Source organism: Capsaspora owczarzaki (genome assembly GCF_000151315.2).
Source record: "Capsaspora owczarzaki ATCC 30864 unplaced genomic scaffold supercont2.8, whole genome shotgun sequence".
Lineage (NCBI taxonomy): Eukaryota > Filasterea > Ministeriida > Capsasporidae > Capsaspora > Capsaspora owczarzaki.
In genome coordinates, this window is record NW_011887299.1 from 915,630 (window position 1) to 938,270 (window position 22,641).

The window sequence follows — 22,641 nt, forward strand, 5'->3', positions numbered from 1 at the left end:
TTGGATTTTGTCCAGGATCGCAGTCGGAAAACAGACTTTTCCGCTTTTCTTTTTGGTTTCTGCTGCTGAAGGTAAGAAAAAAAAAAGAAAAAAAAAAAAAAAAAAGAAAGTCACGTTCGGTTGATTCCTTTGCAAAGTCGATCGATTGTCGTTTTTGTTTGGTTTGTCTCTCTTTCGCTCTCTCTCTCGCTCGCTCGCCATGCGTTTTGCTTTGAGTACTCGACGATCGGGGGTTTGGTTTGGATGCTGAGGGGAAAGCAAGAGAAGCACATGGCAGAAAAGCAAAAAAAAAAAAAAAAAAAAAGCAGCGCCACGCGGGAAAAACTAATTTGACGATCGGCGCTCCATCTCGCTGCCCTTGCAGCGGCTGCTGCGGTGAAACGCAAGGCACATTCAAAAGCAATGCGATTGATCGATCTGACATCCAAGAAGATCGACGAAAAGCAGCAGAAGGCGGGGGGAGGGGAGAAAGGCGAGCGGTGCCCATGTGTTTGCCAAACCGCATCGGCGGTGCTGGGGCCAGTGTGCCATTGGAAATAGCATTGTCTCAGTGTTGCTGCTGCCGCTCTGGTTCTTCCCCTTTCAGCCACCTGCTTCCAACTCCCCCCCCCTTTTGTTGGACGATAGAAGTGTACTCCAAACACAGTGCAACAACACCACCCATCACCATTGTTGTGTTTGTCAAACCCCGCCCAAACACACATGTGAGCGTTGCCTTTGCGGAGACTGTAACGAGTACCTGCTGTCCCTTTTTTTTTTTTTTTTGGCGAGATCGCTGTTTTTTTTTTCTTTCTTTTTGCGTTTCAATGCTCTACCAATGTGTGAGCACTTTACAGGTGTCTACTGCTGAGCTTGTGATGATTGTTTCCCAAAAGGTCTTTTTGTTCGTGTGGCTATTTTGTTCTTCTTGCTTGATGATGGTTTTTCCAAGCCCGATCCCAGCGTGGGTTGCGCTTTTCTTCTTCTTGCCAATTGGTAGTAGCTGTGGCCAGTGTCCACAGTTCGTCCCCTTTTTGCTTCAAAAACCACACATGCGAAATCATCCGTCCACAGTGATTCATCGCATGGTTGGACTACCTCTTCCTTCCCTTCTCCTTCCCTTCTCCTTCCCTTCTCCTCCCCTTCTCCTCATTCCTGATCTCGATCTCTTCCATGTCTTCTTCTTTTTGACTTTCTGCCGCAAACGTGGAGCTCAGTCGGATTTTTTATTTGGTATTTTTTTTTTTTTTACTTTTCGATTCCCGCCATTTTTTTCGTTTTCATTCGCGCCATTTTTTTTTTTATTCGCCAAGCTCACAGTGTTTTCGTTTTTGTTTTTTAAAATTTGGGTCTTCCTCTGCTGCAGCGCCTCGGTCTCCGACACACACACAAGATCTTCCAACCGTTCTCCCCATCCATTGCCCGTTCTCCCCCCTCTCCCTCTCCCTCTTTCTGTTTTTTAACCAAACAAAAAAAGCACCTTCTTCTTCCAAAAAATGACCACTACTGCTGCTTCCTCGACCCCCGAGTTCCCCGCCGGCGCGCTTGTTCTCGATGACGGCACCAGCTTCCCCGGCTTCCACTTTGGCGCTGTGCGACCGGTTGCCGGCGAGACTGTCTTCCAGACCGGCATGGTTGGCTACGTTGAGGCCATCACCGACCCGTCATACCAGGGCCAGATTCTCGTCGTCACCTACCCGCTTGTGGGCAACTATGGCGTCCCCAGCCTGGAGGAGGCCGATCACAACGGTCTGCCGCTGCACATCGAGTCGAGCCGCATCCACGTTGCCGGCCTGATTGTGAGCGACTACTCTGTCCAGCACAGCCACTGGCGCGCACGACAGTCCCTCCAGCAGTGGCTCGAGCGCGAGAACGTTCCCGCCCTGTTTGGCGTCGACACTCGCGCCCTCACAAAGCGCATCCGCGAGAAGGGCGCTCTCCTCGGTCTGATTCTGGCGCCGCCCTCGCCGACCCAGCCCTTCGTCATGCCCGCGCTGCCCCTGCCCGCCTCAGAGTTTGTCGACCCCAACTCGCGCAACCTTGTCGCCGACGTGTCCCGCCCCGCCAAGACGTACTACCCCGTTGGCCACGACGCCGTGTCGGCCGCCAAGCCCGACAGCGGCCTGCTCACCATCCTCGCTGTCGACGTCGGCCTCAAGTACAACCAAATCCGCTGCTTCACCTCGCGCGGCGTCATTGTGCGCGTCGTGCCATGGGACTATGACATTTGCGCAGACAACAACTACGACGGTCTGTTCATTTCCAACGGTCCCGGCAACCCCGTGATGGCCGACAAGACGATTGCCAACCTGCGCAAGATTCTCCAGCGCCCGGCGACCGAGGCCAAGCCCATCTTTGGCATCTGCCTCGGCCACCAGCTGCTCGCGCTCGCTGCCGGCGCCACCACCAGCAAGCTCAAGTTTGGCAACCGCGGCCACAACATTCCCTGCATTGACTTGCGCTCAGACCGCTGCTACATTACCACCCAAAACCACGGTTTCGCCGTCGAGGTGGCCACGCTGCCCAAGCCATGGCAGCCCATGTTTATCAACGCCAACGACAACACCAACGAGGGCATTTACAACACTGAGCTCCCCTACTTTTCCGTGCAGTTCCACCCCGAGTCGACGCCCGGCCCGCGCGACACCGAGTACCTCTTCTCGGTCTTCCTCGACGCTGTGCGTGCCTCCAAGGCCCGCCCTGCCGGCACTCCCCTCGCCCCGCTCCCCGTGCCCCAGCGCGTCAAGGCCGAGCGTCAGGCCGTCCGCAAGGTGCTCGTGCTTGGCTCTGGTGGCCTCTCGATTGGCCAAGCCGGCGAGTTTGACTACTCTGGCTCGCAGTGCATCAAGGCGCTCAAGCAGGAGGGCATCTCCACCGTGCTCATCAACCCCAACATTGCCACCATCCAGACCTCCAAGGGTCTTGCAGACAAGGTCTACTTTTTGCCCGTCACGCCCGAGTACGTGCTCAAGGTTGTCCGCCAGGAGAAGCCCGATGGCATCCTCGTGACGTTCGGTGGCCAGACTGCGCTCAACTGCGGCATCAAGATCCGCCACGAGCTCGAGGCACTCGGCTGCCGCGTCCTCGGCACCCAAATCGACACGATCATGGCGACCGAGGATCGCGAGATTTTCGCCGCCAAGATGAAGGAGATTGACGAGCCCGTTGCTCGCAGCGCTGCCGCCAACACGGTCGCCGAGGCTGTCGAGATTGGCAACGCCATTGGCTACCCGCTCATTGTCCGTGCTGCCTTCACCCTTGGTGGTCTCGGCTCTGGCTTTGCCGACAACGAGGCCGAGCTTCGCGCGCTCGTCACCAAGGCTCTTGCCACCTCTCCCCAGGTGCTCGTCGAGCGCTCGATGAAGGGCTGGAAGGAGGTCGAGTACGAGGTTGTCCGTGACTGCAACGACAACTGCATCACCGTGTGCAACATGGAGAACTTTGATCCCCTCGGCATCCACACTGGCGACTCGATCGTTGTTGCTCCTTCGCAGACTCTGAGCGACCGCGAGTACCACATGCTCCGCAACTCGGCCGTCAAGACCATCCGCCACCTCGGTGTCGTCGGTGAGTGCAACATTCAGTTTGCCCTCAACCCCGACGCGGAAGAGTACTGCATCATTGAGGTCAACGCTCGCCTGTCGCGCTCGTCGGCGCTCGCCTCCAAGGCCACTGGCTACCCGCTTGCGTTCGTTGCTGCCAAGCTCGCGCTCAACATTCCCCTGACCCAGATCAAGAACTCGGTCACCCGCGTCACGTCGGCCTGCTTTGAGCCCAGCCTCGACTATGTCGTTGTCAAGATTCCCCGCTGGGACTTGAAAAAGTTTGACCGCGTCGAGACCCAGATCAGCTCTGCCATGAAGTCTGTCGGTGAAGTGATGGCCATTGCTCGCACCTTTGAGGAGGCGCTTCAAAAGGGCATTCGCGCCATCGACGACTCGCTCGACGGCTTTTGCGGCGATTCGTGGGCCAAGCACTCTGAGGCTGCCATCGACACTGAGCTCAACGCTCCCACCGACCAGCGTCTGTTTGCCGTCGCCCGCGCATTCGACCTCGGCTACTCTGTCGACCGCATCCACGATCTCACCAAGATTGATCGCTGGTTCCTGCACAAGCTCCGCTACGTCGCTGGCCTCCGCTCGCAGCTCTCCACCTTTGCTGTCAAGAGCATCCCGCGCGAGCTCATGGTGCTGGCCAAGCGTGCTGGTTTCTCCGACCGCATGATTGCCCGCGTCACGAACGCGCCAGAGCTGGCCGCTCGCGAGGTCCGCGTCAGCATGGGCATCCGCCCTGTTGTCAAGCAGATTGACACTGTTGCCGCAGAGTTCCCTGCCCAGACCAACTACCTGTACACGACCTACAACGCGGTCGAGGACGACGTTGCTGCCAGCGAGGCTTCCGTCATGGTTCTTGGCTCTGGCGTGTACCGCATCGGCTCGAGTGTCGAGTTTGACTGGTGCGCCGTGCGCTGTGTCCGCACCCTGCGCCGCAACGGCTTCAAGACCATCATGGTCAACTACAACCCCGAGACGGTGTCCACCGACTACGACGAGGCCGACAAGCTCTACTTTGACAACATTACGCTCGAGACCATCCTCGACATTTACGAGCGCGAGCGCGCCTCGGGTGTCATTCTTGCCATGGGTGGCCAGGTCCCCAACAACATTGCCCTGCCCCTTCACCGCCAGAATGTCAAGATCTTTGGCACGTCGCCCGTCCAGATCGACATGGCCGAGAACCGCTACAAGTTTAGCCGCCTCCTCGACTCGATCGGTGTCGACCAGCCCAAGTGGAAGGAGCTTTCGTCGCTTTCCGACGCTCGCGCCTTCTGCGACGCCGTGGGCTACCCCGTGCTCGTCCGTCCTTCGTACGTCCTGTCCGGCGCTGCGATGAGCGTCGTCCACACGGCCAACGATCTCGAATCCTACCTGGGCGACGCCGTGGCCGTCTCGCGCGACCACCCTGTCGTCATCTCCAAGTACATTGACCAGGCCAAGGAAATTGACGTTGATGCGGTCGCCAAGGACGGCCAGCTCATCATGCACCTCGTTTCCGAGCACGTCGAGAACGCTGGCGTCCACTCTGGTGACGCCACGCTCATCCAGCCTCCGCAGGATCTCGACCGCGAGACTGTCCAGCGCCTGGAGAGTGCCACTGCCGCCATTGCCAAGGCGCTCTTGATCACGGGTCCCTTCAACATCCAGTTTATTGCCAAGGACAAGGCCATCAAGGTCATTGAGTGCAACGTGCGCGCCTCGCGCTCCTTCCCGTTCGTCTCCAAGACGTCTGGCGTCGATCTTGTCGAGCTCTCGACCCTGGCCATGCTCGGCCTGCCCTTCAAGCCCTACCCGAATGCCGATGCGCCCAAGCTCGCGCACGTCGGTGTCAAGGTGCCGCTCTTCTCGTTCGGCCGCCTGCAAGGCGCCGATCCCATTCTTGGTGTTGAAATGGCGTCCACGGGCGAGGTTGCATGCTTTGGCCGCAACAAGTACGAGGCCTACCTCAAGGCTCTGCTCGCCACCAACTTCAAGTTCCCGCGCCGCAACGGCAACGTGCTCTTGTCGATTGGCTCGTTCAACGAGAAGCAAGAGTTCCTTGCCTCGGCTTCGCGCCTCGTCAAGGACGGCTTCAAGCTGTTTGGCACCCCCGGCACCTCTGACTTTTACTCGTCGCACGGCATCCCGATCGAGACCCTCGACGACATTGGTGACACCGAGGATGGCCGTGAGCGCGACTACTCGCTCACGCACTCTCTGGCCGAGGGCAAGGTTGACCTGTTTGTCTGCCTGCCCTCCAAGAACAGCTTCCGTCGCCCGTCCAGCTTCATCTCGCGTGGCTACATGTCGCGTCGCAAGGCCATCGACTACCAAGTGCCCCTGGTGACCAACATCAAGTGCGCCAAGATCCTCGTCGAGGCCATGCACCGCTTCCCGACTCCCGCGCTCGACCCGATTGTCGATGTGGACTGCATGACCTCCAACCGCACTGTCACCCTGCCCGGCCTTGTCAACATGGCCATCCCGGCGTCGGTCGACTCGATCAACCGCGAGGCCAGCGCATCGCTTGCTGGCGGCTTCACCACCGTCGGCGTCAATGCTGAGACAAACCAAGGCCACGTCGCGCTGACGGACGTCACCTCGCTTGAGCACTACCGCGACCAGATCTTCTCGTCGCACACCACTGCCCATTGCGACCTCGGCTTCTGGGCTGTCTTTGCCGCTGGCTCCGAGGCCAGCCGCCAAGCCGGCGCTGTTGACGTTCTCGTTCAGCTCGCTCCGAACACGATCGGCCTGCTGATTGACCTCACTACGCCTGCCACGACTGCGCCCAGCTCGACGGCCTCTGGCTCAGTCGCGTCGGTGTTTGCCACCCTCGACCTGCTCTTCTCGCGCTGGCCCTCCAACCGCGCCATCTTTGTGCGCGCCTCTGGCTCTGAGCTTGCCTCCGTCCTCTACCTCGGCGCTCTGCACAACCGCTCAGTGCACGCCACGCAGCTCACCCGCCTCGACGACCTGCAGCTCATTGTGCGCTCGCAAGCGCGTCGCGCCCAGCAGCCGAGCCTGCCGCGCGTCACCTGCGACGTCAACCCCTTCTTCCTGTTCTCCAACACCCTCACTCAGGAGCAGCGCACTCGCCACTTTGGCGCCTCCGCTGGCACCGAGGCCGATATTCGCGGCATTTGGGAAAACCTTTCGCATGTCGACTGCTTTGCGGTGGGCGACATTCGCGACACTGGCGCGCGCAACAGCAGCCTGGACATTTGCGCCTTCGGTCTGCAGTATGCTCTTCCGATGCTGCTGACCGCCGTTGCCGACGGTCGTCTGTCGATTGTCGACCTGGTGAACAAGCTCTACACGCACCCGGTTCGCATTTTGAACATTTCCCCTTCGTCCGACACTTCGGTCTCGGTTGATCTCGACGTTGAATGGCACGTGCCCGAGTCTGCGCCAATCTTTGCTCGCGCCCCGCTCCGTGGCAGCGTCCAGCGTGTCACCCTTCGCGGCGAGGCTGTCCTGCTTGACGGCATTCTGATTTCGCAGAAGGCATCTGGCTCGATTGTCCAGGCTGCGCTTGTGCCTGTCGAGTCTGACAAGACTGCCAAGTCGGTCACTGCGTCGGCCGCCGCTGGCTCTGGCGCCGACGCCGACAGCTCTGCTCCTGCTGTTGTTGCTGCTGCTGCCCCTGCCCCCGCTGCCCCCGTTTCCCGCGGTCTCGAGGCGTCCGATGCCGAGGCTGTTTCCAAGGCTCTCTTCTCTTCGTCGTCTGTCGGCACGATCGATCTGCGCTCCATGATTGGTCGCAAGCCGCCCACTGTGCCATCGACTCCCGCTCCCATTCAAGAGCAGCCGCACTTTGAGGAGGTTGAGGCTGCTTTGTCGACCACACATGCGGCTGCTGCTGCTGCTGCTGCTGTGCCTCGCGCGATGCGCCACATTGTCAGCGTGCGCGAGTTCTCGCGCCAAGACCTCCACAACCTGTTCCAGGCTGCTCAGGAGATGCGCGGGCTTGTCGATCGTATGGGCTCTGTTGACATTCTCAAGGGCAAGGTCATGACCACCCTGTTCTACGAGCCCTCGACCCGCACCTCGTGTTCGTTCCAGGCTGCCATGCACCGTCTTGGCGGCTCGGTGATTGACGTTGCAGTCGACCGCTCGAGCGTCCAAAAGGGCGAGACCATTGAAGACACGATTCGCACCCTCGAGTCGTACTCTGATGTGATTGTCATGCGCCACCCGACTGCCGGCAGCGTCGCCCAGGCCGCCAAGGTCTCGCGCATCCCGATCGTCTCTGGCGGCGATGGCGTTGGCGAGCACCCCACCCAGGCTCTCCTCGATCTCTACACCATGCGCGAGGAGCTCGGCACCGTGAACGGCCTGACCGTCACTCTTGTGGGCGACCTCAAGAACGGACGCACCTGCCACTCGCTGGTCAAGCTTCTGTCTCTGTACTCTGTTCGTCTTCAGTACGTTACCCACGAGTCGCTGCGCCTTCCCGCGGAGATTCGCAGCGAGCTCGACCAAGCCGGCATCTCGCAAGTCGAGTTCTCGTCCCTCGAGCAGGCCATCCCCCAAACCGACGTGCTGTACGTTACCCGCATCCAGCGCGAGCGCTTTGCCTCGGCTGAGGAGTACGACCGTGTCAAGGGAAGCTTTATTGTTTCTCCCGCCACGCTCACCCACGCCAAGAGCCGCATGATTGTCATGCACCCTCTCCCGCGCGTCGACGAAATTACCCCCGAGGTCGACTACGACCCCCGCGCGGCCTACTTCCGTCAAATGCGCTACGGCCTGTTTGTCCGCATGGCCCTGCTTGCCCGCCTCCTTGCTCGCTAAACGTCCCAAAAAGCGAGTGCAGCCATCTGTCTTTGTAGGGTCTTTTCATAGGCCCGTCTTATTCCATCTCTTGTTATGTCTCTGTCATTTTTTCGATGAAACATGTGTCTGTGTATGCGTGTTCTTGTTAGAAGTGTTGTTCCCTTGCTGCTTTGAGTGATTGCCCCTTCTTTTTTTTTTTTTTTGATTCGTCGTGGCATAAAAGCACTGCATCTTGTACTGTACTTTAGTCAACTGCCCATTCAAGTAGTTTAAATTATTAAAATCAAACAATCGAAACAATTGCATCCATTTCATTTCATTTGCATAATTTGATGTTCATTTTTTCTTTTCTTCTCTGAACAATACGATCAGCATAAATACAGTATCAAGATGTGAATTCAAACAACAACAACTACTACTACTACAGGTCGTGCGCCATCAGGTCAATGGCGCTGGTTAGTTCGGCAATCCGGATGTACATGATGATGGATGAAGCGAGCAGACCGACAATGACATACAAGAACACGGCCGTCAGCCAGCTGGGCAGGACGCGCTCAAATTCCTCGTCAATGCCGAGCGACGCTTGAGCAGAGCTCGAAGCCATGTTGCTGGCGGACTCCATCATATCCAGAGACTGAGTGCTGGATGGGGTGCCGAGCCTGCCGTTCCGCCTTATCGTCACGTGCCGAGTCACTGCGGCTCCCCACTGCAGCAAGTACGAGCGAATTCCCTCGTGGGATTTAGCCACAATCAAATCTGCGAGATGCACAAGGGGAAGAGGGGACAGAGGCGGGGGGGGGAGAACGAAGAGAGTTAGAATCAATCAATCCATCAGCAGACATTCATTGCAAGCTACTTTTTTACTTTGTCCGCGGATGTTCTTGAGAAATTTCACTTCACCAGCCACCAACGCATGGCAGGAATATCGCGAGTTGGCGCTAACGCAGTATCGCGTCAGATTTACAAACGAATCTCCCATGGGAAGGTCTGGTGTGACGGACGCCACTTCCAGACAAAAGCAACTACAAAACACAAAAAAAAGTTGTTTGGGATTGTCCATGTGAGAACGGGTTCAACAGGTCGTCAGAGTGTTTGCACATGACGCTTACTTTCGGTCGTGTTTCCAAATAATATGCTGGTTCTGGTGGCAAATCGTCGTTTTGGCCAGACCTACGATTGCGATGAAACGCAAACACGAGCGAATTGAGCCGCCGTCCGCATCGACAGCACAAAGAAATACCAAGAACATGCTCACTCACCAAAACCGCCAAGGCCACGTCCGACAAGCGGCATTGTAAACGTCCGCTTGCGGGATTCACTGAGCAATGCATCGCCAACGTTGTGCTGCCACGGCGTGGTGGAGACATTGTTAAAGCTCACTAGTGCATTGACCTCGACGTCGACCAGCGCTTCTGGCGAGCTAAATGCGAGTTCAAACAGTTCGCTCACGCTGCAGGGAAAATCTCGAGCAAAGAAGGCGACCTTGTAGTGGTCGGTACAATCACACCGAACGCGGGGAATTTCGGGACCTGCAAAAAGAAACCAAGATTTACACATCGAGTGAGTAGACGGGAACGATGGAATCAAAATCAAAGTATGTCGCTCGTAACGAGAAACAAATGCAGGAGCTGTCACCAGGATCGGTCACGGGTTCTGGCTCCAAATCTTCCTCGTCCCCGTCATCCTCCTCAATGGCAGCGGAAGCACCGGGCTTGGTCAAGGACATTGAGCGAACAAACTTGCGAAAGATGTTTGTATCGATGGAGAGTTGCGTGGCCAGTTGATTGAATCCTTTGCCCTATTGGTCGAGTGGAAGCGAGAGAAGAGGCGAGAAGAAAATCAAAACAGAGTGCAACGAGCAGCGTACCAAGACAGCAAAGACAGCACCAAATGCGATGACTCACCACAACGTTCTTGCGTATCAGTTTCTTGCCATGACTCAACAACGGCCGATGGCGACCCAACACACAGCCGTTTGTTTTGTTCCAGGGAAGATAGCACCTCGAGCAGCTGAAATGAAAACGAACCAAGTCCATGAGACTGCTGCGCTTTCGTTACCAATGTGCAACGTGGACACAAAAAGAGTCTCGTGCTTACACGCCACTCTTCTGGTGAAGATGAGGATGGTGCGCACACGCAGTGTCGCTGTTTTCGTCTTCTGTGTAGTAGTTGCGACAGGCGCCGCACTTGAACTCCAAATCACCCGGCTCTTTGCCACATGGAATGGAGTATTCCGCGTGGCACTTTTTATGGCACGTCGTCAGACACTCTGGAATCGAGGAGGGGGAGGAACAAAATCAGGTTGTGTGAGTGCGTTAGAACCAGCCAAGACTACGAGCGATGCGGAAACTCACTCAGACAGATGTAGCCTTGTTTGCCAAGCCCTAGAAGTGGCATGCGACAGTGATAGCATAGTTCAATGGCGTGGAAATGCTTTGCAACAAACTCATGACCTCGAGTGTGATGAATTTTTGCGCCAAAGGGAGCAGTGCGCGCGACCGAAATGCTTTCCTCGTCGCTTTCTGATTCATCCGGACCGCTGTGTTTGAAAAAAAAAACAAGAGAGGAAGAGGGGGGGGGCAGGAGAGGATGCATGAGCACACGCGAATCACAAAGCAAAGTCGTCTATTTACCTGTTCGTGTCAATCATACGGAGTGTGTAGACACCCTCGCGCATGCTTCCTTCAATCACGACTACGTCGCCATCCGCATCTTCGAGGTGGTATTCGTGATCTGTTATTGCAGAGGGTGAGCGCGTGCCAATCCTTCGCCTCCGACGCAGCCAACTTTGTCTCACCTCGCTTGATTTTGCATTGAGATCGAATCATCCGATCCATTGCTTCCGACGTGGACTGGGGGTTGTAGGCGATTCGCACGCGACCTGGAGGAAGGGGCGGCGAGGGGAGCTGCGGATCGGCTTCCAAAACGGGCGTCTGAGCGCGGCTGAGCATTGTTGACTCTGGCAATCCTCCGACAACGAGCTGCTCTGTCGACAATCCTCGTGCGACATGAGTGCCACTCGACGGCGGAAGTGGCAGTATCACCTCCAAGACGCGCTTTGGCTGAGACAGCGACGCTCTGAGATTGGAAGACTCGTTCCCGCCAGAGGTCATGGGAGCTGCTGAGCCAGCTCGCTCGACCGCCACTGCGTGCGTGATTGGGCTGTTCACAATATAAGGCGAGCCAGCATTCGTCGTCGCACTTGCCTGAGCGTGAGTGATGGTTGTTGCAGCAGAGCCAGCGGCGGCGGGCGGAGAAGTCGATGGCAAGCCGCTGAAACCGCTGCTCCCGCTGCCGTCGACCTCAAAGCGCAGGCCCGCGCTCGCTGGTCCGAGGATGGTCGGGAAGATTGGCGAACTCACGGCGCCCAGCGAGCCAGTGGGAGTTCCGTTTGTGCGACTTGAGGTGCCGCCCCAGGACGAACCTCCCGTTGTGGTTGGCGCCGACAAACCGAATCCATGGTGATGCGACTGAGCATGGCGCGCGCTGCCAGCGGCAATTGGGATGGGCATGCTTGTTGATGATGCTGACGAGGATGATGGTGAGAAGGGTGGTGGTGCTGGTGCTGGAGATCCAGAAGCACCATTGTTGTGATCATGCAGCAGTCGACTCATCTCAACCAAAATGAAAAGGACTAGCACAAGGACGTAACAGACAAAAGATGAAGAAATTGACATTGACCAGAAAAAAACCAACAACAAGCACTCAACATCCTTCACAGAGACAGACCAAACGAGCAGAATTTGAGCGCGAATGAGCGACATCGTGGTGGTAGTGAAAAAACAACCAACAAATACAACCAACAAACAAAGGAAACAACGACTAAGCGACTTGGCAAAAGCTACAATGCCCGCTTGTCAAAAAGCCACAGTCTTATGACCGTTTCGGTAATGCAGGGGTAGCTTTGGCTGCGACGGCAGCAGCGGTAGTGGTGGCAACGGCTGGAGGAGCAGCGGCGGCAAAGCCAAGGGCATTGAGGCGTTGCGTCTGCACGAGACGATACACGCCATAACCAGCGCCGACAAGCACGCCAGAGAATAGAGACAGCCGAACAAGTCGACTGGGCAGCGAGACGGGCTCTTCGGCAGTGCCGCTGCTCAATCCGACCAAGCGAGCAAACCCAGAAAGCACGCCTTGCACAGGCGGTGCCTTGGTGGCAAGATGTCTGCGTGTGAGGGGGAGGAAGCGAGAAGAAGCAAAAAAGAAAAATGAGTCAAAGAAGAAGGGTTGATTGAACTGCAACACATTCTCGCATTCTCGTCAGAGAGGGCAGCCAACGTACGGGCTCATGGCAACACTGGCCATCGTCACAAAGGCCTCGCGAGGGCCAGTGACAGCAGAGAATGCAATCGGCGGAGGCAGGTTGTTGGCTGTGCAAAAATCGGCTGGCGTGATGCTGGTGGATTGCGGAACGGCCTCCAAATCAGACCTTGTGGCAACAACCAAGCAAGGAATGGTGGGGTCTTCAATACGCGTCTGACGAGCAACAGAGCAGAAGTGAGAGAAATACCCAATGAGCGAACAGAGTGAGTGACTGCGGAACGTCAATTCTTCACAACAGCACCACAACAAAGGCACCGCCGTTACCTTCAGCCGCTCAACATAGGCGAACGAGTTCGGGTCTGTGCTGTCGTAAACAAACACGGCCAGAGCGCAGCCTTCCATCCGCTTGCGGTTTTGAACCGTTTCGGCGTCGGGTCCATTTGCAGGGAACTCTTGGAGCTAGAGTAGCAAGTCAAGATGAATCAAAATCAGTCAGCAGGACTTGATAACAACAACCAAATTAAAAAAAACCAACAAAAAACCAAGGCGCAAAAGCTTACCACCAAATACTTGTCGGCGCCTTGCACGCTGACGGCATTGACCGCTACGTTGATCTTGGTGGTGGGGATGTGGCGCTCGCGGAGCTCCTTGCCGCTGAATGAGCGAAGAAGGGAAGTCTGCACAAGGGACGCCGATAGTGAGAAGGCGAGTTGAACCAAAATCACTTCTCTTACAACTCCCAAACCAAACCAGAACAACAACACTTTGTCACCCTACCTTGCCAGAGCCAGTAGCACCGAAAACGTAGACCAAAAATACATTGCGGGAGGTTCGCCTCTTCTTCAAATCGAGACGCTTGCTGCGCGTAACCTTGATGGCAGTCTTTGTGTCTTCAGGGTAGCCGAGGTAGGCCAGATACGCCAACGTTTTTTGCACGTCCAGAAGGGTGCTCATGCTGCAACCAACAGACCATGAGTCGGTCAGCACAGGCCAGTCATTCCAAAAATCAACTCAGCAAACGGAAGCAAAAGCAAAACAAAAATAACGTACCTCCAGAGAGCAAGGAAGCCTTGAAGGGTAATCCAGCCATCCTTCGTTGTGACGGTGCACTCAAAGGGCTCGGCGGGGCTTCCAAGAGTGTGGGCAGGGGTGGACAGACCCGACCCGGAGGCGCCGGTCGAGGTTTGAGCGCCGTTTGTGTTGTACGACAGGAAGGGGTTTCCTGGGGATGTGGAGAAAAGCTGCTCGAGTTCTTGAGGACATAGTGCGCCATCGTGGTCCTGCAACCAGAATAAAAAAGAAAAAAAAAAGAAAAAAGAACAACAGACCACAATTAGGCAAATGCAACAAAGTCCCGCCCTGCAAATTGGAGCGTGCCTCTCGAAACTTGCCTTATCAAATGATTTAAACAGCGAGATGAAGAACTGATAGCCGTTGGATGTGAGCTCGGTCGTCGATTCGGCATCCACTTCAATCGGCGGGTGCAGGAAATCGTCTCGCAAGACGAGAGAATCGTCGTAGCCAAACTTGCGCAACACCATCCACGTGGTTTCAAGCCGACCGCGCTGGATGAACAGCTTGTGCAAGAACAGGAAGCCTGCCTCGGTCAGACCGGCTGCCGTCACGTCATTGGCATCGTGCTGTCGCACCACCTCCTTGACGCCGTCGAGCTCGCGCTGCTGTAGTGGTGCGCCAAAGCACTTGAACTGGAATGCATTCAGCTCCGAGTCAGAGAGAGCATTGTCCTTGCCGACGTCGCACAGGTGAAAGATGCGACGCAGCGCAGCCACGCAGTCGGGCTTGAGCTCGGAGGTCTTGGCGTCGTAGAGTGGAGCTGTCGGGTGCAACACTGACTTTTGTGCATAGTAGAAGACCTGTGTGAAGGGGGAGAAAGGGCCAGCGCGCGGGTTTTTCGGTGAGGCATGAGCGCAACCAAAGTTTCAAACACAGAAAAGCAAAGAACAAAAACAAACAAAACAAAAAAAAAAAAAAAAAACCCTGGCTGAGCGTACCTCGGGAATATTTTGAAGGGCCTTAGCAGAGCATTCTACGCATGTTTCAACCTCCTTGTACTGACGCATGATGGGAGCAACTCCGCGTTCCAGCGGATTTTGGTTTTGGTGCGGGTCGCTGCTGTTGATCGTATGGCCACCCACGTTACGGCGGAGGTCAATCTTGTTGCCGACGAGAATGATTGGAATCTTGTCCACGCCCACAATCTGACGCGAGAGAACACCGAGGTTGTGGTCAGCGGGCTCCAAGAGGAACAAAGCAACAAACAAACAAACTCACTTCTTGAATAAACCCTAGCCAGTAGGTCGTCAGACGTGTGAATGTTTCGGGCACGTTGACATCGTACACGACGCAAATCACATTCGCCTTGCGAATTTCGTCCCGCAGCACGTCGATTTGAGCAGGGTTGGCTGGAATTGCAAACAAAACAAAGCGTCAGTTGAAGTGTTTCATGAAGAACGAACGTTTTTCCCCCTTAGCTTTGGTTTTTCGTACAGGGCGAGTCGGCGATTTGGGTGGTGACTTTCTCTGGAGTGACTTCCGGTGGAATGGTGACCTCGGCGACCACCGCAGGAACCTGAAGTGTGGCGTAGGAGCAATGAAAGCAAACCAGAAGGCAAACCGAATCAGTTTCACAAACGGTCATCCGTTCAAAGTAGAGGCAGCAGTTACCTGCTCGACGAACTGTTCCTTGATCAGAGATGTGATGAGGGAGCTCTTGCCGACGCCAGCTACATTTTTAGTATCAGGGATCAACGAACAAAGTGAGTGAAAGTCAGCGAGTGCGATCGTGCAGAAGAATGAAATGGATTCAAGTGAAATGCACGACAGGAAATTGAGAAGAGTCCACTTGACTGCTGAGAATGAGCTGCAACGAGATCAAAAAGTCATCGAGAACGAAAACACAACGAAGAAAGAAAGAAAGAAAAGAAGGAAGAAAGAAGGAAAAAAACAAAAAAAAAGCTGTTGTTTCAAGTCTTGGCAAGTTTTTTTTTTTTTTTTTTTTTTTTTTTTTTTTTTTTTTTTTTCTCTTTGTTGGCTGTACTTTTTTTTTTTTTGTTCCAAATCGCTGGCTTTCACACGTTGAACTGGGCGCTGACGTCACATCCACCAACACAAGCTCAAAACGCGCGCCTTCGTTGATGCACCGCAACAGAGGGACCCCGAGGCCGGGGGGGGGGGACCAGAGGAGCGCGGTGGAGGACTGGCCTTTCAACGTGGGCAAAAGCCATTGAGCTTGACTTTTTGGTCCCTGCTCCACTCTCGCCCCCATCCCTCCCTTCGCTCATCAAGTACCGACTTTTCCCTCACAATGGCAAAGTCGAGCCGGACGGGAACAGGGGGACAGTTAGACAGGGCGAGATGTTGATCGCCATCATAAACCAGTCTCGCATTACGCTGCTCTTCTCTCTCTCTCTCTCATTGTCGCCTCCCTCACTCGCCACCCAGCCTCCTGCAATGCTAGCTGCAATCACATCCAGACGAGCCAGGCGGCGGAGCGGCGGAGGGGCAGGGGGTCAGGCGGAAACTCACCATCGCCGACCAGCAGAATTCGGACACTCTTTCTCATTGTTCGAAGCAAAAAGGACTGCGACGCCGACCACACACTTGTGGTGCTCACTATTGGATGGTTTATGACCCTTGCATGCTCTTCTCCTTGATCCGTGGGAGGCATTGGGAGGAGAGAGGCTTTTCTCATTTTTCGCGGCATTTTTTTTGTTTTCTTTGAACAATCGCGCTTCTGCAGTTCCTTCCACATACTACAGGTGAAGCAACTGCTTGGAAGCAAGATCAATCACTACATGCCCCAAGATCCGGAACGAAAGCGACGGACGGGAATGAGCTGCGATTTGTACAGCCACTAACAAAGCAAAAGAAACAGTATGGAAGGCATTCATCCCCACGACAAAGCATCCACTCACACACACCAATCACACACACACACACACACACAAAACCATCCCTTCATCGGGGAGCGTACAGCGCGACAGAGCTGATCTTGTTGTCGAGATCGTTCCAGTCCTTGGTCGAAAAGTCGACCTGCATGCCAAGCTCCTCGTAGGCAATCCACACGTTGACGACCTTGCCGCCCTTGACCGTGGGCTCGCCAAGACGCTTGACAATGTCGACATTGTTGTCCTTGAGGGAGATGCCATGCGGCAGCGGACCGCAATAGCCAGTGTAGCCCGAGACGGCTTCGCAATAGACGTGAACCGCGGTGAGCAGATTCTTCTCAAAGCACAGGGAAAGGCCCAAGACAGGATAGTTGTGGTAGTCTGAGCCCGGAAAGCGCGCGATGGTGGGGACGGGTGCGTGATACTGCTCCTGGCCCGTGATCGGGGCGCCGTTCGTTTTGTTGAGGTGCACGAGGTAGATGACAAACTGCAGAATCTTGGGGTCGCCCACGGGGAGATTGAACAGGGTATAAATGTCTGCGCCCGTGACGGCTTGCGGCGTGAAGAGCTGTGCGGGCGCTGCCGTCTGTTGCAGTTTCTTGGTCTCCTCGGCTTGCTCGCCAGAGTTTGAGCCCGAGGCGCTGCCCGTCGCGCTCGTGTTGATGTGAATGGCGCTGTTGCATTCGGTCTTGTGGCGAGGCCAATCCTTGACTTGGCACTCGCGGCTGCAGTAGTACGTCTTGAAGCACTTTCCGCATCGTTTGACCTCTGTCGGCAGCTTTTGGCACACAGCACAAAGCTTGTGCTTGGTGGGCGCCGATGAGTCGGCGGTGGTGGTGGTGGTGGTGGTGGTGGTTGACGACATTTTCGGGGGCCTGTGTGCTAGTTACAAGGCAGCAAAGTGGTCGTCGTCGGCGTCAATGTCGTCGTCGAGCTGGGATTCGTCGTCGTCAGCAGTGAATGCGCGATCAAGATCTGCAGCGCTGCTCGATGCGTGCCTGTCGTGCGCAAACGGGTGACGCGAGACGGCAGAAACGGTGGCAAAGCTTGGATTGGGAAGTAGCGGCGAGCGCGCTGCGGTGCCAGGAGAACCAAACGATTGATCGACCTGCAAGACGCCCGTTACACCAGCCTACCAAAAACAAACAAAAAAAAAACCGCGTGTTGCTTGTGAGTGATGACATGCGACAGACATACTTGTTTGGGTATGGAGATAGTAATCGAACTGACAATGAATTGAGACGGCCGGGCTGGAGTGGATCGCGGCAGACGCACTGGCACTGCGATAGCTTGCGCTGGAGTCTGCGGCTGTGCAGTGGTGGGGTGCCCTGAAGCAACAGTGGCAGCGACACCCGGCTGGACTTGGGCAGGGGCTGGTTGAGCGGCGTTGGCGGCCTGCTGCTGTAGGCTGGCGAGTGCTTGCGGGGAGACTCCGATGATGCGGCTGTGAGCACCCAATGAGGCAATCTGATCAAGCTGTTTGGCGCATAGACAAAAAGGCGGCAGACGAGTGAGTGAGCAACACGAGCAGCCAGTCGAACGAACGGCTTCATTCGCAACGCAATGCAATGCAATGCAATGCAATGGAATGAAGCCGTGCCAACAGCTCGAGGATGGACATCCTTACGCGAGTCACGACAAGCTCCTCGCGGTTGCTCAGGAAGTTCTGCGGAGGGAGTGAAATTCCGCCGTCGAGCACACCAGTGGATCCAAGCAAGAGGGAAGGGGCGAACGGAAGCTGAGGTGCAGCGAAAGAGCCAGCAAAGGACATGCAGTGACGACTGATCCAGTTCCAGCCGTTTTTTTTTTTTGTGTTTTTGGATTGTTTGTTGGCAGAGTTACTTGACGTTGATTGATGGAAGGGGGGGGGTGTGTTTGGAAAGAAAGATGCAAGGCGATGCAGATCCTGTCGGTCATCAGCAAAAACAGGACAAACAGGACAAAAAAGGGACAAACATAGATTCGAATGGTCCATTGGTCCGCGTTTGAGTCTTCCTCGCAGTGCTCTCTCGAACTCGACCTGTGATGAGCTGCGCAGTAGTCCCTTCGACCGTGTATGTGCGTTCTGCTGGCCTCGGGAAAACGAGCGCAAAGGGAAGCGTCGCGATTCATCCTCAATCGCTTAGCGTCCGTTTTTTTCATTCGAGCTTGTCCAATGCTGCGGCCATTCACTGCAGGTGGCAGCCGCAAGCATCGCTGGAACTGTAGCTAGTCTCTCGAAGGCATCCTCGAGACGCAGGGGGCCCTGCACTTCCTGCTTGAGGTGAGCCAATGAATAGCGGCATCATTGGTGGGATTTTTGTTGAGGCAGCGGTTTATTTCACACGTCCCTTTATTGCCTTCATCTGGCTTTCCCCCGCACCAGCGCTCACCATTCTGATGTCACCATATAAATGTTCCCCCCAATTGTCCCCCCCCCCGCTTCTTGTTGCTGTTGAGTCTGAATATTCCGCCGCTTTGACGCTTTTGATCTTTTGAACGACACGAATATGGCACCACTCTTTTTTTTTTTTTTGTTTCTTTGTTGCCTTACGCGACGCGACAAAGCAAAAGAGCCAGAGCACCGCGCGGTCAACCCCCTACCTCAAGCCAGCAATTCGGGTCGATGGCACGCTCTTCATTCTCACCGGCTCGCATGTGGCTGCTCTGCGCACTGGCGCTGCTTGTTGCTGGTACGGAATAGACGCGATCGAAATTCCGCCTTCTCTTTCTCTCCGCTCTCGCACACTCACTCACCTCAGTCCTCAGCCACATGAACAACGCACGCTTCATTCGTTCTCTTCTTCCCTTCCACACACACACACACACACACTCTCTCTCTTCCCACCATGCGCTTTCTTCTACGGCTTTTGTTTGCTGTTTTGTTCGATTTCGACATTGTGAGAAAAACTCAAAAAAAGCAAAAAAAGAAAAAAAAAAAAGCCAAAATGTAAACAAATAACACAACAAAGGCGTTTCGCTGTTTTTGGCCGCGAATCGCGCTGATTTTTTCAGTCTCGAATGACTCGCCTCACTGTCGATGTTGTACTCAAATTTAACGCGTATGGAATTGTGTTTTGTTTGGGCAGACCTCGCAAGCGGAACCTCGAGCAACGATTTTTTCAGCACCTTGGGTATGAATCGGCTTCCTGAGCGAGCTTGATTCTCTTGGCGCCACTCACCCAGGCACAACGTTTTTGCTTGTCAGATATCACGCTGGACCCACAAACGTCCACCACCGGCACAAGCTTCAGCGCCTACCTCTTTTCGACCACGGCGTGCAGTTCTTGCATCGGTGCGCAGCTCTATTCGTTTTCCAAGGGCCTCGCTCGGCCCACCCTGCCCTATGTCACAATGACCACAACTGCTGCTGCCTCCGCGCATTCCCCAAGTTACATTGGTCTTTTTGTGCGCTACCGATCCACTCTGGACACTGATTCATCTGGTCCTGTGTTCGGCGGCAGTGGTGATGTTATCGGGACCGGAATAACGAATGAAGATTTGTCACCTTGCGCCACCGTCTCTCTGAGTTACAACGACGACGACGACGACGGCACCATCACTATTGATCAGAGCAGTAATGCCGCTGACACGTGCACCCCCAGCGCCACCCCCAGCACTACGCTTTGGCCTGACTGCACCTGGCGATTCGTGGGCTGGGTGTCGCATGCCAGCCTCACTACAACCCTGACTGTTCCCTCGGAGTGCACCAGTGGTAAAACACTGACCACGCTTGATGCATATCGTCTTTTCCAGCGGTGCATCAACGGCTACGTGAACAACATGGGCGACGCTTGCGGTAAGCAGAACGAAGCTGCACTGCTTGCCCGTCGTCCAATTTGTTGTTTTTCCCGAGTTATGGTTTTGACTCTGAGCGTTCGCTGCTTTGACAGAATGCTCGAGCGGCTGTGTGTCTTGCCCTTCGACGGACATGGGAACACCGGTCACTAGCGACTCTTCTTGTGTTGGTAAAGTTTTTCGGTTTTATACTGTTGTTGTTGTTGTTGTCTGGGGTGCTTTTCTCGCCTGCATCATCTCCCAAATCAACTTGCTCACCTGCGAACACACCTTTGTTCAACTTCAACCTTTGTTTGCAGTTTGCGGCACGAACTGCACGACGTGCGACACCTCATCCCTTTGCACCCGCTGCAGCTCTGGTTCCCTTCTCCAGACCAACGGGGTGTGCGTGCAGTCCTGCAACGCTGGGCAGTATGCTTCGGAGGGCAAGTGTCTGCCTTGCGACTCGTCGTGCACCGAGTGCACGAGTACGGCAACTACGTGCACGAGTTGCGCGGCAAACCACGCTCTGATCTCGGGTCAATGCGTCGCCTGTGTGTGGCAAGACGTACCCGGCGCGCAGTGTTCGAGCCTGTGTGGAACTGGTACAATCCAGCAGCAGAACACTTGCCAGAACACAGCGTTCAGGAATGCGACGTGCAATCCCGGGCCTTGTTTTGTCGCTTGCACAACCGAATGGGGCGAGTGGAGTGCATGCGCGCGTAACTCGACCAATCAGTGCAGCTCGAGCCGCTCAAGCCACGTTGCGGACGTGGGATCGGAAGGGTTTCGGCTCTCGCTCGTCACTGGCTCTCCGTTCGCCCGAATCCTCGTCTCGACGAGCAGCGTCACAAGCAATGTGCTGCTGCAGGCTGCTCGTCAAAACACCGTGTTCACTGCCTTGTTGGCCGGCTTCATCCACGTCCCCGAGCCCGCGACTTACCAGTACACGGTGGATGGCCGTGGGAAGCTTTCCGTGGATGATGAGCCGATCGCCGCGTCACCGGTTGCTTTGTCGGCGGGCTGGCACAAGCTACGGCTCCTAGTTGATGTGAATACCACCGCTAGTTCGAGCTTTGGCGTTCAGTGGCACCAGTCTTTGAGCTCAGCCCCGGTTACATTCGAGTCGCTTGTGAGCATGTGCACTCCGTTGCCTCAGGAGACTGCTTTGTGCGAGTCGTGGCTTTGCAACGCGAGTTTGCCGCCGGGCAGCAGCAGCAGCAGCACGGTTGGTCCAGTTGATGTAGCGACCTCTTCCACTGCCGCAAGGTCAACAACAACCGAAGGACCGCTGGACGACGGTGACAAGCAAAACAAAGGCGCTGCATCTGCGTCTGCGGTCGCGATTGGTGCTGGTGTTGGAGGCGGCGCTGCGCTGTTGCTACTCCTTGTGGTGTCGGTGGTGTTGCTCCGGCGACGACGCCACCAGCAGCAGCAGCACAACCCGCAGTCAAACCGCGGCAAACCTATTGCTACCACGGCTTCGCTCGGAAGTGTCTTTGTCGAGTCGTCGTCAACCACTGCCTTGTACGCCAACGCGAGCCGTCCTCAGCCGTCCGAGTCTCTGTACTCGAGTCCCGAAGATGTCGCCACGGCTCGCGGCGAGTCGTTGTACGCGGCGCCAGGCGATGCGGCCACATCGACGTACTCGCAGCCCGCGCACGCAGCTCCATACTCACAGCCCAGTGGTGCATACATTCTGCCACAGGCATCTGGCAGCAAGCACGCAGAGGCGACTGGCGAGAGCTTGTACGAGCGGCCCAGCATGTATGCTGCTCCGAGCGACTCCAAGGCTGCCGACCTGTACGAAACTCCTGGCACCGCAAACCCATATGCCGCTGTTGGCGCTGCAACTGGCGAGGGCTACCAGCAGCCGCAGGATGGCGTGGCAGGGCTCAACAACAACAACAACAACAACAACAACAACAACAACAACAACAACAACAACAACAACAACAACAACAACAACAACAACAAGAGCAACGCAACATACGCCAAGGTCAACAAGCCGACGACTGGCGGGGCGGCAGGCTCCAGTGGCGCGCGCGATGTTTACGCGCAGGTCAACAAGAACGGCAAGCAGTCGGCTGCCCCGAACGCAGTGTATGCGCAAGTCAACAAGGACGCAAATTCGCCCACTGTCTGGCACAAGGGTTCTCCTGCACTGACGGCGGAAGAGTCGTTGCTTGTGAGGCAAAAGGGTGACTATGAAGAGCTTCCAACCTTGGTGAGCAGTTCGGCTTCTTCGGGTGCTGGCGCCATCAGCAGCAGCAGCGCTAGTGATTACGAGGAGCTTCCTGGGCAGTAATAATAGTTGCTAAGAGTTCGTGTTGTGAATGGTTTTTGATCTTGGAATGTTCTTGTAAAAACAAAACACAAACATTTTATTACATCAAAGTACAACAGGATGGAATTAAAAG

The 22,641-nt window shown here is 55.5% G+C and overlaps 6 protein-coding genes across 6 annotated transcripts; 2 read left to right on the plus strand and 4 right to left on the minus strand.

The window, feature by feature from the left end:
• Window positions 1–25: 25 nt before the first annotated feature.
• CAOG_05214 (aspartate transcarbamylase) lies at window positions 26–8,593 on the plus strand. Its single transcript, XM_004346849.2, has 2 exons — window positions 26–71; window positions 1,346–8,593. Exon 2 carries the CDS (start codon window positions 1,476–1,478, stop codon window positions 8,310–8,312), a length of 6,837 nt encoding a protein of 2,278 aa, XP_004346899.2. The 5' UTR covers window positions 26–71; window positions 1,346–1,475; the 3' UTR covers window positions 8,313–8,593.
• A 35-nt stretch (window positions 8,594–8,628) lies between these two features.
• CAOG_05215 (hypothetical protein) lies at window positions 8,629–11,919 on the minus strand. Its single transcript, XM_004346850.2, has 10 exons — window positions 11,092–11,919; window positions 10,928–11,027; window positions 10,649–10,833; window positions 10,392–10,563; window positions 10,199–10,304; window positions 9,930–10,092; window positions 9,554–9,823; window positions 9,404–9,464; window positions 9,159–9,316; window positions 8,629–9,050 (listed from the first exon to the last, which is right to left on the minus strand). The coding sequence occupies exons 1-10, from the start codon at window positions 11,906–11,908 to the stop codon at window positions 8,716–8,718; spliced, it is 2,367 nt and encodes a 788-aa protein (XP_004346900.2). The 5' UTR covers window positions 11,909–11,919; the 3' UTR covers window positions 8,629–8,715.
• Window positions 11,920–11,951: 32 nt separating this feature from the next.
• CAOG_05216 (rho 1 protein) lies at window positions 11,952–16,149 on the minus strand. The gene is made up of 12 exons (XM_004346851.2): window positions 16,104–16,149; window positions 15,243–15,301; window positions 15,066–15,147; window positions 14,850–14,980; window positions 14,570–14,776; window positions 13,949–14,431; window positions 13,608–13,837; window positions 13,335–13,512; window positions 13,118–13,234; window positions 12,882–13,016; window positions 12,577–12,770; window positions 11,952–12,459 (listed from the first exon to the last, which is right to left on the minus strand). The coding sequence occupies exons 1-12, from the start codon at window positions 16,138–16,140 to the stop codon at window positions 12,168–12,170; spliced, it is 2,145 nt and encodes a 714-aa protein (XP_004346901.2). The 5' UTR covers window positions 16,141–16,149; the 3' UTR covers window positions 11,952–12,167.
• A 310-nt stretch (window positions 16,150–16,459) lies between these two features.
• Window positions 16,460–17,330, minus strand: CAOG_05217 (hypothetical protein; the record flags this gene model as incomplete). The annotated part of the gene is made up of 1 exon (XM_004346852.2): window positions 16,460–17,330. The coding sequence occupies one exon, from the start codon at window positions 17,328–17,330 to the stop codon at window positions 16,536–16,538; it is 795 nt and encodes a 264-aa protein (XP_004346902.1). The 3' UTR covers window positions 16,460–16,535.
• Window positions 17,331–17,351: 21 nt separating this feature from the next.
• On the minus strand, window positions 17,352–18,236 carry CAOG_05218 (hypothetical protein; the record flags this gene model as incomplete). The annotated part of the gene is made up of 3 exons (XM_004346853.1): window positions 17,352–17,597; window positions 17,741–17,941; window positions 18,093–18,236. 3 exons carry the CDS (start codon window positions 18,234–18,236, stop codon window positions 17,352–17,354), a joined length of 591 nt encoding a protein of 196 aa, XP_004346903.1.
• A 761-nt stretch (window positions 18,237–18,997) lies between these two features.
• CAOG_05219 (hypothetical protein) lies at window positions 18,998–22,600 on the plus strand. The gene is made up of 5 exons (XM_004346854.2): window positions 18,998–19,137; window positions 19,534–19,578; window positions 19,653–20,243; window positions 20,338–20,412; window positions 20,542–22,600. Exons 1-5 carry the CDS (start codon window positions 19,071–19,073, stop codon window positions 22,527–22,529), a joined length of 2,766 nt encoding a protein of 921 aa, XP_004346904.1. The 5' UTR covers window positions 18,998–19,070; the 3' UTR covers window positions 22,530–22,600.
• Window positions 22,601–22,641: the final 41 nt, after the last annotated feature.

Bases quoted from the DNA above. Each gene is read 5' to 3' on its own strand.
- CAOG_05214 (XM_004346849.2), top strand. From the start codon at position 1,476: ATGACCACTACTGCTGCTTCCTCGACCCCCGAGTTCCCCGCCGGCGCG.
- CAOG_05215 (XM_004346850.2), bottom strand. From the start codon at position 11,908: ATGAGTCGACTGCTGCATGATCACAACAATGGTGCTTCTGGATCTCCA. The intron at 10,564-10,648 runs GTGAGTTTCCGC...CCTCGATTCCAG, and splicing joins ACAAGGCTACATCTGTCTGA to AGTGTCTGACGACGTGCCAT. The intron at 9,051-9,158 runs GTAAAAAAGTAG...TGCATCTCGCAG, and splicing joins CAAGAACATCCGCGGACAAA to ATTTGATTGTGGCTAAATCC.
- CAOG_05216 (XM_004346851.2), bottom strand. From the start codon at position 16,140: ATGAGAAAGAGTGTCCGAATTCTGCTGGTCGGCGATG. The intron at 14,432-14,569 runs GTACGCTCAGCC...CCCTTCACACAG, and splicing joins CCCTTCAAAATATTCCCGAG to GTCTTCTACTATGCACAAAA. The intron at 13,838-13,948 runs GCAAGTTTCGAG...TTCTGGTTGCAG, and splicing joins TGTTTAAATCATTTGATAAG to GACCACGATGGCGCACTATG.
- CAOG_05219 (XM_004346854.2), top strand. From the start codon at position 19,071: ATGGCACGCTCTTCATTCTCACCGGCTCGCATGTGGCTGCTCTGCGCA. The intron at 20,244-20,337 runs GTAAGCAGAACG...CTGCTTTGACAG, and splicing joins CAACATGGGCGACGCTTGCG to AATGCTCGAGCGGCTGTGTG. The intron at 20,413-20,541 runs GTAAAGTTTTTC...CTTTGTTTGCAG, and splicing joins TAGCGACTCTTCTTGTGTTG to TTTGCGGCACGAACTGCACG.